Below are 13329 nucleotides of genomic sequence, written 5' to 3'. Positions count from 1 at the left end.
ACAGGCTCTTGAACGTTCCAATTCACACGCAAAGGTAATGGGGAGAACAGGAATCATTATGCAGTGCAAGCCACTCATCTCAGTGGAAATAATGAGATTCAAAATCAGAAGTTGATTAATTTAGTGTTATGATACAAGGGAAGATTAATCTGATTAACCTAAAGATTTATGTTACTAGAGAAGAGAAAGAACATAATGAGACACACTTCAAAGGAAGTAGTCGAATCAAACACAGAATCAAGGATTCCAGACAAGTGGAACAGATCCCCAAACGGGAATCCCAAAGAGAAGGAAAAAAGGCAAGAGTCCATTTGAAGTGTTACACAAATTGATTTGAGGAATCATGAATGACTATTTAAGGATTTTGTATTAATCCATAACCAGTCGATTGATACTAGAAGTATCCCCCTTGGAGAAGGGAGTCATTCTGCTGGTTTGTTAGTTCTTATAGTGGTAGGATCAGTAGGGCAGCTTTGGATGGTGGACTCATTTCTTTGTTTATTCACACACAACTGACAAGCAACTTAGTAATCTAGTCAGGGGATCACCCATAGTAACATAGACCTTCTAGTTTTATTTTAATAAAATATCTTGCAAAATGGCCCCTGAGAGTCTGCATCCTTCTTCTGACTCATCACATTGCCTACTGGAGCTGGTTGAAGGCTCCAGGCTCTGCGTGTAACTTTAAAAATGTGTGTTCAAGAGAACCCCACAACAGTTGCTTCATCAATCATGTATCCTGTGTATAACATTTCTTGTTCTTGTCGGAACAGTCTTGATTGCATCTTTATTGTAGTCTCAAGCTGGCATTGTAGTAACTCTGAATTTCACTTTGCAGGATTTATAGATTTAACCAACAAGAAACTTGTGGCCAACCTAATCTTTCAGTATGCCCAGGTGGTGCTTTGGTTTTGTCGTGCTGGTCTCCTGCCAGAAGCTTCTGGTAAGGCTTCCAAATGTATCATTACATTTTTTCAGAGTCACTGCTGTAATTAGACCATTTTAATATTTGAAATATCCTGTCCCATTAGTTAGCCCACACTGCCAATTTTCTTTGGGTTTTTCTGTAGTGAAATAATGTTGTTCACACAATGCTCCACACATATTGGCGGTATCCAGCTTAATTTCACTGTCATTCCTATAGTTTACTTATTATGCCTTCTTCAAAATTATTTTACTGTCTTGTATTCTATTAATTTGAATGATGTTTCGAGCTTAAAATCTGGTGTAGCGTCAGTACAAAATGCCTTTACCAAACACTAGAGATTACATCTTGACTTAAGATGGGAGGAGATTGCGGATGGCCAATGTTCATTACTGCAAAACAATCCACAAAATGTAAACCTTTTAGTCCTTTCACACATGGAGCTTCTGCATTGCAAATTTAATGCCCGACTTACTCTGGTGGAGAGTGTGCTTGATGTTCTAATAGACCTTATCAATGGTTTTCATCCTTGCACAAACCTCCTGTCGCAAGCTCTGTTCTTCACCAAACTGTTGCATGTTATTGAGGCCATCAGCCTGTTTCTCCTGTTCCTTTTATTTGGAATGCTCTCATCTGTCAAACTATGGCACTTCCTGCTTTTGTTTATGCTCCAAATCCAGATGTTTATTTCAAAACACTTCAATCCCCACCATTACCACACTTGCTTCCACATGAACCTAATAATCGTTCCTGGCTGTCCCAAAACGATACTACTTTCTGATATATATTCTTTAAACGTGTCCTCACTTGAAACAAAAATTTCCTCTACGGCACCAGATTAATTACAATTCTGTATAACATGATTCTACTGTTTAAAGGTAACCCAGGGGTTTGGGCGACTATCTTGTCCATCTTTGAATATATTGCAGCTTCTGACAGATTCCCTTAATTCCTGGTCAACAGTTTATAACTTGCCAATATACAAAAAAGGCTCTTGCCAAGACCCACTAAATTATCGACCTATAGTCATCTTGGACGCCGAAGGCAAGGTCTTTGCAGCCGTGCTGTTGGTGCAATTTGAGGAATGACAAACTATGGATTCAAAACTATGGATTCAAAAGCCAGGATTCAAAAAATGGCAAACTTTTGGAAGCTTCCAGGAACCTCCCTTAATGGGCTTATTTTAAAGTGTATCATGAGTCGGGCACGGTATAAGAAATATGATTGTGTATTTGGCAACTATGGATCTCTCGGACGAATGTGATGCAGTCGATCAGAGCTTATTGTGGGCCAAACTAAAAAATTGGGGGATCCTTGATGGTTTATTGTGCCTACTTATTGGTTTGTAGTCCAATGTGCAAATTAGGTTGCACCAGTAGGGAACATTGTTGCGCAAGATCCCAACATATAGAGGAGTCAGGCAAGTTTGTGTTTTTGCACCCTGCCTGTTTAACCTCTATGCGCGATAATCTCGTTTTTTTAAAATGTATTACCAGTTGCATTTTGCCAGTCCAAAAATCTGCATTATGAAAGTGATATGCCTAGCTTTCACAGATGGCTTCTGTTAGGAAGAATTCTATGTTTAGGCTGAATTTCCTAACCTAGTGAGTCCCCCAGCAGCTTTGCTGGATTTTGTGGGGTTTATTTTTTTCTCCTGCCAAGAGTGAGACTCTTTTACCCTCACTCTTGGACATGACTTGAGAGTGTTCTCTGTGACTTGCTATGTGCTTATGGGCTAGGGGGTAATTTTCCCCATAGGCCATCATTGGTTTTTGAATGTGTGTTACACAGCACCCTCAGTGCAGTAGCACAGGGGTGTCTTAGAGACCCCCAATCATAGACTCCACACCCTGGGACGGACTACTGTCTCCCTGGGTCTGTAAAGTTGCCATTGACTTTACTAGTCTTAACTTAGGAACTTAACCAGTACAAACCATCTTACTGTGGAAGTACTGGTAGGGGCAATTAGATTGCCCCCGGGTATGTTGTCGAGGGGGTACTGTCCCGTCCCCCCTCGCCGAGTTCTGGCTGGTGGCAGTGGATACCACGGAAATATTCCACCGGAATATTTCCCAATGGGATTTCCCATTGTTTTTGATGCACCACTTTTTGGTGCAATGTTAAAGATACCGCCGGTTTATTTAATTAATATAAATTCACCGGTTGGGATCTTTTGCCGGAACCCGCTGCCAAAATGGCGTCTAGGTTCACTTCAGTAACCCTGAACCCGAGTCGAGCCTTTGTTCCACTTTTGGCGGGCTTCTGCACAGAAGCCCTCCAAAGTGGTGCCATTCTGTCTGGGTACCACAGGGCGTGTGGGAGGGGGTTTAGGCACCCTGGACCGAGTTGCCTTGCCAACTCAGGTCGCACTCATGTGTGATTGGCCCAAGTGGTGAGCCACCCCGCTCACCACTTAGCATGTTTGAGTGACAGCTAGGCTGTATGAATGGGGGTTTGCTGCATAAAAGCAGGGTTTTTGGGACTGGTTCTTCAGAAGTCGCCACAGGACCTAAGAAGCCGAAGAGGGAGAAGCCAAGCCGACCTGCCAAGATGACACACCACCGGTGAAGCCCTGCAGAATCGTCTCACCACTTTTCCCGACGACAGAGGAGATCTCCCGCCGGAGAGTCTTCTTCCCTTAACTGGTGGGGACAACCAGTTGCTGCCTTCTTTTCGCCGTCCCGAAGCATCTCGTGGCCGCCTTGCCTGTGCCAAGCACCCCGGCAACCGGGATACCACTTTTTACCTCAACCGCGAAAGAGGGGTAAAAATCCTTTGTGACCGGAGAACTCCACGGCTGGCCTCATCCCCTGGTAGTGCAACGACCTGCAGCCTTCCTCCCCGTCGAGATCACCTCTTCCTCGGGACGACGCCGCGACTTGCACCCACTACCAGGAACGACTACCACCGCTGGAGGAATCTTTCCACTTTTAAAGGTACTGTGTTCCGCCCGGCCTCCCTTGCCACCGATTGTACGGGGTAGATTTAGCCCTCTGCTCTCGAACCTGGGTAGGTCTGGGACACCCTAACTAAACTTTTCAGAACCGTAGTAAAACCGTTTTCTACTCACCTGCAAAGACTTGTGACATTGTGTGATCTTGGGCACATTTTCGCCTGGCTCCCTCTAACGCGAGCCCCGAACTAAGTCCCCTTGTTCCACCATTGACTGTCTTTGCTAACCTTATGTGAAAAGTGTTTTACCTTACAGCTCTCTTTATTTCTGCCTTTTCCCTCCCTTTTGGTAATACTTGTTGGAGTACCATCTAACGTTAAGCGCTCACCTCTGGTTGGAAATAAGTGGTGTTAACTTAGAATTGTCCAACAAACGATTAGGGATGTACATATGAGTAATAGTAACTGTGTTTGACTTTCTTACCTTTTCTAATGTGCTAGTGTAATTTTTGAGTGTACCTTTAATAAATAAGTTTATACTTTTACACCTAGCTCTGGTCAGTGTTTGCTTGTGCTATTATACCTCTGTACCTATTATGTATCCTCTGTAGACTGCCTAACTCTTCTTGAGGGAAGTCTGACTGCTCAGCCACAGCTACCACAGTGAATCTGTGCGGTGCAGACTGCTACCAAGTGGGTTTACTGCCAACACCTGTAGTCTTAAATCTTTTGCAGTGGTCCCAGAGGGAACTGCACAGGTTTCTGCCTAACGGCTTCCTTTTATTCGACTGCTCAAAGTTAGGTCTTCAGTGCTTATTACTGCCTTCTCAGACTTTGCTAAGGTCCATTCTCTAATGGTAAACCCCCAACCCCAAAACACAAGGTCATGCACTGTAAAATCTCTAAAACCAAATGAGGTGTTGGAAACCACTTAATTGAGCAAGTCGATAGTTTTGTTTATCTAAAATTCCCAATTACTGTGAAAATGCATACAAATTACATTAAGGAATAGCTGAAGACTCGCATGATTGCGCTTTAGGATCAGTTATGCAGAACTGACACTAAGCACGGCAAATTCACATTAGTCCCAACATTGAGATTCAGTGAAGGGGGTCCCCAAAATGTTATACAGTATTGAAATTTTAGCACTTTAGATTTTTTTATTGATTCTATTAGGATTCATTGGGAGCAAAGCCCTTCGTATCCCTAGTTGTGCCGCTTTTTAGAAGTCCGATATGAACTCTGTGCATATTCCTTAAAATCTAGGGCTTGCTGATGTCAAAGCTCTGAGCACCCTGAACCCAGTACGTGGCCCTTTGTAACGCTCACCTGGTTCCCACGGGGGCGCTGGGCTAGTCTGGATTGCTGTGGCCTCTTCTAGCGTGATGCGCAGGACCCGGAACACCGATTGGACAGGACTTCCAAATCGTGCTTGCCTGGCCCATAGGAATATCCTTCTGCAGATGAGAAAGGGGATTAACAGTCTGCAGAATAGTGTGCTAGCTCCCCCCTTTCCCCCTTCCCTCCTCTCTAACTTCCTCCAAACCCCGGTTTAAGCTCACCTTATGGTTTGGAAGGATGAACTCTCCATCCTGCTTCTGGTGCAGGGGCGCGTGTTCGTCCAGTTACTTCACTGGTTTTCAGAATGGCGCTGGCAAAATCCACTTGACTTTCCTGAGCGATGTGCCGTAAGTATGAAAGTTCAAGTGAGGCCCCCTTTATGTTGTCTTTCTAACCTGTGATCTGTCCTTTATTTCAGGTGCAGAATGAAGGCGATGCGTCGAGGGGTTAAACTGCCGAGGTGAGTAGTGATGAGGGCGATCCCTCTAAATGTCCTTATCATTCCCCAGAAATGTCTCTTGTCCTTTCCCCATGGGGGCCGGGGTACGGTACCTGCCAACGGGGCTGCGCCGACCCGAAATGTGGAAGAAAAGCCGGTAAGTATTATGGCTGTTAATCAGGCTTTCCTTCTGTGTTCCTTCTGCTCACCTTTTGTTTCTTCCTCTCTCCCCTAGGTGCAGAGATGTGGCGCCTGATGCTGACAGCCGCGATGGAGCCGGGAGATGTCTCGAGGTCAGGTGAGTGAAGCGTGGCGCTGCAGCGAGCAACACAATGCTTTTAAATGGAAGTCTTTCTTCAGGGATGCTGGCGAGAAGATTCCGGATGCAGGTAAGAAGTTTGAAATAGTCCTTGGTTTTCACCTTTCTCTTCTCTTCCTTCCTTGCAGGTCTTCCAGGTTCGAGGCGGGCGTGGGTGGAGTCCAGGAGCAGGAGCAGACACGGTGAGCGTTAAGCTGCAGGAAGCAGAACAACGCGAAGCATGAGCTGCTGTCTGGGCGTGGCTTAAATAGCCTCCAAAGAAGTCCCAGGTTTGTATCCTTACCCAACTAGGTATGTATCCTTCCCTGGCCACGTCCGAGTGAAAAAATAGTCCCTTTCAGGTCTCAGGGAGGCCTGAAGCGTGCAGCATGGTCTGCATCAGGTAAGTGCACAAAACACCTCCCTTTATGAGCCTTGTGCCTATGGCGCCAGGACTGATGTCCAACATGAGCCTGGCGCCAAAGGCGCCAGGACTGAGTCCAAAGAGCCCCTATAAGGGGCCGCTGGGCTTTTACCCGAGGGCATGATGCCTGCTTCTGGGGTGCTGGGCCTGGCCTGGTGCTCTGGGGGTAGGCATCATGACAGCACTCCCCCCTCTCCCCCCCCCCAAGGTCTTTCCTTCTGGAGGTTTCGGTTTGTTTGGGAAATTCCGATGGATCCTTTTTACCAGCCGAGGTGCATGTACGTGATCACTGGGTTCCCAAGACCTTTCCTGAGGCCTGTACCCTTTCCAATCAATTAGATAGAAAAGTTTTGATTTTGAGATCTTAGAATCCAAAATGTTCTTCACCTCGAATTCAGGCTCCCCAGCTATCTGAATCGGTTCTGGTGGCTTTGTTAATCTGGTTCCTGGGTGCACTGGTTTCAAAAGTGACACATGAAAAACGGAGTGAATCCGCATGTTAGCTGGTAGATCGAGCTTGACTGCCACTGGGTTGATTATAGCTTTGATCGAGTAAGGGCCTAAATACCTTGGATTAAAAGTTCGAGGCCCCTTGAGTGATAGGTGTTTGGTAGCCAACCATACTTGATCCCCTATTTGGTATGGAGGCGCCTCTCTTCGATGCAGATCTGCATTCTTTTTGTATTTCCCTTTCGCATGTTGCAAATGTGCAGTTGCATCCTTGAAGGCTTGAGTAATCGTAGAATGTAAATGGTCCACTGCGGGCATTTCAAGGCTCAGAGGTGAGTCCAAGTCTGAAGTACGAGGGTGATGTCCATATAGGGTATAAAAGGGGCTTTGACCAGTTCCAGAGTGTATCGAGTTATTGTATGCATATTCTGCCACCCATAAAATGTCCTTCCAATTACCCTCCGATTGGTGCAACATACATCGTAGATATTGTTCAAGGGTCTGGTTCGTTCTCTCCGTCTGACCATCGGTCTGTGGGTGGTGGCTGGTCGAGAGTATTACGTCGATTTGTGCCAGTTGACAACACTTTTTCCAAAAATGAGAAATAAACTGGCTTCCCCGATCGGAGACTAGTATGGACGGGAATCCATGCAAACGGATGATATTTTCGAGGAATTCTTTGGCAAGAACAAAGGCTGAAGGTAATCCTTTCAACGGAATAAAGTGGGCCATTTTGGAAAATAAATCCACCACGACCAGAATAGTATTGTAACCATTACAAGAGGGCAGGTCCGTGATAAAATCTAGTGACAGGGTGTGCCAAGGTGCTGGTGGAATGTCTAAGGGCTGAAGAAGACCGGCGGGTCTTGTCTTTTGACCTTTGTTTTGGGCACAAACTCCACAGGACATCACGAAAGATTTAATATCCTTTCGCCAGGAAGGCCACCAGAATTGTCGTTTAACCTTTTCCTCTGTTTTGGCAATGCCAGGATGTCCTTCCATCAAGTTATCATGATGACGGGAAATAACCAGTTCTTGCAATTCCTTTTCTGGCAAAAATAAGCGTCCTTGGAAGTAAGGTAAGCCATCCTTGACTGAAAAGTTAGACCCCCTTTTGATCCAATCCTGCAAGGCTGAAGAGTCCAGGAATTGTTTCACTCGTGCTTGAATGTCTTCAAGGGTTTTTAAAGTGGTTATCCCCAAAATTCTTTGTTCGGGAATTATCGGCACAGGTTCTGAGTTTGTGTCTATTTCTTCCATTCCAATTCGGGATAGAGCGTCCGCCTTACCATTCTTATAGCCGGGGCGGTAGGTGATTACAAAATCGAACTCGGCAAAGAACAAAGCCCATCGGAGCTGTCGACACGATTGAGCCTTGGCAGTTTTTAAATATTGTAAATTTCAGTGATCACGGTGATGGTATGCCGGGCGCCGAGGAGATAATGCCGCCAAGCCTTGAAGGCGGACTTAATGGCTAATAGTTCTTTATCGGTGATCGCATAATTTATCTCCGGCGGCGAGAACTTTCTGGACCAAAATGCTACAGGGTGCAGTTGGTTGGTTTCAGGGTCTCTCTGAGACGGGGCAGCTCCCATGGCTAAGCTGGACGCGTCGGTTTCGACTATATATGGGAGATCGGGACGCGGGTGCTTCAAAATAGGTGCGGACGTGAACTTAGCTTTCAACTCCTGAAAGGCCTGTTCGGCTTCCTCGGTCCATTCAAAACGTTTATTTTTTCGCAAGAGTGCAGTGATGGGTTGCACCACACGTGAAAACTCCGGGATAAACCTGCAATAAAAGTTGGCAACACCAAGCATGCTTTGGACACCTTTCACCGAAATAGGTGATGGCTATTTGAGGATGGCATCCACTTTCCGTGAATCCATTCGGACCCCTTTAGGTGTCAGGATGAATCCGAGAAACTCAACCTCGGTGGTATGGAAAACACATTTTTCCAGCTTGGCAAACAGTTTGTGCTGGTGCAGTTTCTCTAGGACGGCCCTGACATGATTTCTGTGATCAGATTCCGAAGAGGAGTACACAAGAATGTCATCGATATACACGACAACACAGACATCGATGAGTTCCCGAAGGACATTGTTCATGAAGAATTGGAAGGCTGCAGGTGTGTTGCACAACCCGAAAGGCATCACCTGGTATTCGAATAGTCCATATTTTGTACGGAAGGCCGTTTTCCATTCGTCGCCTTCTTTTACTCGTACCGGATGATAAGCCCCCTGGAGATCTAACTTGGTGTATACGCAAGCGTCCTTCACCTAGTCAAGGAGTTCAGGGATCGGAGGCAGAGGGTAACGATTTTTAACAGTTATCTGGTTCAATGCGTGGTAATCGATACAAGTTCTAAGGTCGCCTTCTTTTTTAGGCACGAAGAACAAAGCTGAGGATGCCGGGGACTTTGACGGGCGAATGAAACCATTGGCGAGGTATTGATCTAAATATTGTCTCAAATGCAGATTCTCTGGTTCAGTAAGGGCGTAAATCCTGCTACAAGGGGGTTGTGCACCGGGCACCAGATCGATTTGGCAATCGTACGATCTGTGGGGAGGTAACGTGTTGGCCTGTTCCTTTTGGAAGACGTCCTGTTCCTTTTGGAAGACGTCCTGAAAGTCTTGGTACTCTGGAGGTAGTTGCACGGGGACAGAGGTTACTGATGCTAGATTAATCTTTGGATTTTCTGGGTAGCAGGTTTGTGCACAATCCGGGAAGGTTATTCTCTTCGCTCGCCAATCAATTCGAGGATTATGTGTCTCTAACCAAGGGATTCCGAGAATAATCTGAAACTGTGGAGCCTTGATTACATCAAACACAACTGCCTCCCGATGGCCATCCGGACCTACAAGTGTCACCTCAGCTGTGGAATGTGTTACCGGTCCAGAGGCAATTTCGGTTCCATCTACTCTGGTGATGACATCTTTGTTGGTTTTAGGACGCGGAGGGAGGTTTATCCTAGAGACCAATTCTCGATCCACATAGTTTCCTATAGCCCCGCTATCGATGTATGCCTTTATAGCATGCAACCGTTTAGGCTGTTCCTGATCTACGAGGCCCATTGGCACAATGAAATGCGAGGTCTGAGAGTTAGTTTTCAAGCTCGGCAAGCGGACCCCTACGCTTGCCGGGCGTGGTTGTTTCCCGATACAGAGTTTCCATGGATTTTATTAGTGGCTCCTACCACCTTCTTGGGCGGCTTAACCGGGCAATCTCGTAGAATGTGTCCAGAGGACCCACAATAAAGGCATAATTGCATCTGTCGTCGTCTTTCCCGTTCTTTTTGAGTTAGGGGTCCTTTAACATCTCCGATTTGCATAGGCTCCGAGGCATCAGCCCCCTTGGGGTTAGCGTGGGTCTTGGCCAACACCCGGGTTTCAAACTTGGACCGATCTGCTTTTCTGTTTTGCAGCCTGTGATCCAATTGGACCACTAAGTCTATATATTCAGTGCATTCTTGGGGCGGATTTACAACTTGTGCCAGGACATCTTTAAGTTCTCCACGTAGACCTCGATAGAATAACGTGATTCTTTTATCCTCTGGCCAACCAGTTTCCACAATTAGTCTATTGAAGGTTGCAATGTAGGATAGAAGGTCTTGATTGCCCTGTCGCAGAGATAGAAGTTCGTCATCCAGAGCCTGTCCCTGGGTGTGTTGAGCAAATAACCTTTCCATGCTTGTTTGAAATCCTTGAAAATCACGAAGAATCGGGTCATCTTGAGTTACCAGTGGGACTGACCAATCGGCAGCACAGCCGTTGAGATATGACGACACAAAGGCTACCTTGGTCTGATCATTAGGGAAGGCCCCAGGTCGCATAGGAAGTGCAAACGACACTGATTCATGAATACGGCGAATTGTTTGGGGTCCCCAGCAAAGCGTTCAGCGGCATGTTTCCAGGTAGATTAATCTGCACCGGGTTACTGGAAACCACAGGAGCGGGGTTCCCCCCGGAACCGGGTAAAGGAGTTTGTCCAGCTTGACCTTGCAAAAGCTGTCTAGCCAGGTCATTAGCTCTATCCTTTATTACAATCACTTCCCTCCTGAGGGCACTAGTCTCTTGATGAGCGGCGTGTACTTCGGCCCGTAATTCCCCCAGTAATTGGGCCAACTGGTCAGTTTCGGAAGTTTCCATAGCGCCTGGGTGGGAATTTGGCACCATCTCTGTTTGGGATAAAACCTTAAAATAAAAGGGGATCCCAACAGGACTTGGCTCCTCTTCCCCAGTATTCTTGAACCCAGCTTTCTCACCTGGGGCATCCCCCCCAAAACTTTAAAACCTAGATCACAGGGCGAATTAGAGACCTTGGGACAGCTCTTCGAAGGATGCCGACCCTGTACTTTTGAACGATGTAAAGAAATCTTTCAGCTTCAGGAAAAAGATAGATTTACATGCATCCAGCTACGTCTCTGGTGCTCCCACCCACAGACTTGCCAAGCAGCTACTTGCCCCCGCCATCCCCCACCCGCACAGCAATAGAACTGACTCTCAAAGAGCTCCTGACCCGGGGCAAGATCTCCACTCTATATAAACGCCTCCAGAAGGATTTTCTAACCTCAAAATCCCGATCCATGGCACAATGGGAGGCAGACCTGGGCCACCCTATAGAGGACCAATCTTGGGTAGACATCTGGATCCGCGCCCAGTCATCGGCATGCATCACAAATAGAGAATGCACATGCAAAATCTTTCTGTGCTGGTATTACCCACCCCTAAGGCTCCACCATATGAACCACACACTCAACCCGACTTGCTGGGGACAATGCGGCCAAATAGGGTCCTTCTTCCATATGTGGTGGACTTGCCCAAAAGCCCAACACTTTTGGAAGCAGTGTTTAGCGACCATCGCAGAAATCACTCAGATAAGGCTTCCCCTAGGCCCCAAACTCATTTTTGGGCGTCCCAGTCCCCAGAATCTATCCAAGATCCGGAGCCAAACTGCTGTCCCAATGCCTCCTTGCGGGTATAATTGTGGTAGCACGCTCATGGAAATCTGTGGTGGGACCTCTCTTGCCCCTTTGGTGGGTGAAAATATAGAATGTACTAATTGCAGAAAAGTTGACGGCAGCCAGGGCAGGTCTCCTTCATCGCTTTCGGAACATTTGGGGCCCAATCCTTGACTTTGACCGAGACTTCCCATCCCTGACCTATAAGCCAGAGCTGGCCCGAAGGATCCTAAATGATGGAGATGCCCCGCAGGAACGGGAGTAAAGGGAGCGGCCTTGGGCGGCCCAACAACCAGCGGAAGGAGTGGAGAGTAATAAGATATGTTGTTATTGTGATGCATAACATGCATTGATAAAATTCTGTATTGTTACCATCCTGCCATGTTAAAAAGTAAACCTATTTAAAAAAAAAAAAATCTAAGGCTTTCTGGACATTTGAATCATTTTATTACAACATTTTAATCCCAAAGAAGGATTCACTATATGCGGATATAGGGAACATGCTGCACTCGAAAGTGGATCGATATGTTGATGAGTTTTCCAGATTTTTTTTCATCAATCTGGTTTAGCAACTTGTGATCTGGTTTCTAACCCAGGGAAAGTGAAACAGACATTGTATAGGCTATTCTGGATTGCTACCCTGCAGGGAATGCACGCCTATGAATCTCCAAACCATCTGTCATGCAAGCATAAAAAATCTGGTACTCTTGCTCCATACCTTGTTACATATCCAGATAGAAAAAATAGATGTTGCTTCCGAAGATTCAGGTGGTATCTGATACTAACTAGGGAAATTCTGCTTAGATATAAACTATTGCAGCCTGAATTTACCATCTGGCGTTTTTGTAAAGGGGAAAATCAAATTGAGGCTGTGAAACCTCTTGTGACATCTTTTATGGCTGTGCAGGGTAAAAGATCCATTTACTTCAAAAGATTTTAAAATGTATTAGAAATGTGTGATATACTTTGTGGCAATGCTGTTTAGCTGGTTGGACAATTTCTACCGTGTTAGCAGTAACTGGATTTTTGCATTCCTTGCAGCTGGAGAGAGCAGATCCAGATAATGCACTTTAGAGAATGTACTGTTTTTATATCTTCTCTTGTTTTTAGAACTTTTAGAGTCCTTTCTAAATTAACTGTTTTATCTTGATTTGTGATCATTGTAAAGTTTGTATGCTATTGTAATATGTATTGTAATGTGTTCTCTGTTTTTATGTTAAAGGTTATTGCTTAACCATATAAGATAATTTAAAAGAAAAATGATTTGCCTGCCAAATCATCCACTGAAATATTGTGTATTGGTGGGTGAAGCAATGTTTTGCCTTCTGAAAGAAAGATAAATAAGCAAAGGACTTTAACTGACTTACGCTGATGGATTTTCATTAGGAAAATGTTTCTTTGATTGGTAGCCACAGCCATGAGCTGCTGCTTCGCAGTTTAAATGGAGCCATTCCCGCTTTATGCATGGATTTATTTTTTTTAACCTCTCATTTGTTAAGATTTAATTTCCTGATGTTGCTTGGTTCTACTTAACAATTCATTGACTTTTAAAGCAAAGTATGTTATTACTATGTCCTGAACGCCAAAATCACCCTTTGGTAGG

The 13329-nt window shown here is 45.6% G+C and overlaps 1 protein-coding gene across 2 annotated transcripts in view; it reads left to right on the top strand.

The window, feature by feature from the left end:
• AHCTF1 (AT-hook containing transcription factor 1) overlaps window positions 1–13329 on the top strand; it is a 2174249-nt gene that overhangs the window by 662644 nt on the left and 1498276 nt on the right. For both annotated transcript variants that reach the window (XM_069607832.1, XM_069607831.1), the window contains exon 16: window positions 839–943. In XM_069607832.1, coding sequence (XP_069463933.1) covers window positions 839–943 — 105 coding nt within the window. The remainder of the gene's footprint in view (window positions 1–838; window positions 944–13329) is intronic.

This window comes from Ambystoma mexicanum, chromosome 4q, assembly GCF_040938575.1.
Source record: "Ambystoma mexicanum isolate Mex_15411 chromosome 4q, UKY_AmexF1_1, whole genome shotgun sequence".
NCBI lineage: Eukaryota > Metazoa > Chordata > Amphibia > Caudata > Ambystomatidae > Ambystoma > Ambystoma mexicanum.
Note: the sequence above shows the minus strand (reverse complement) of the source record. Positions and strands in the feature narration are given on the sequence as shown.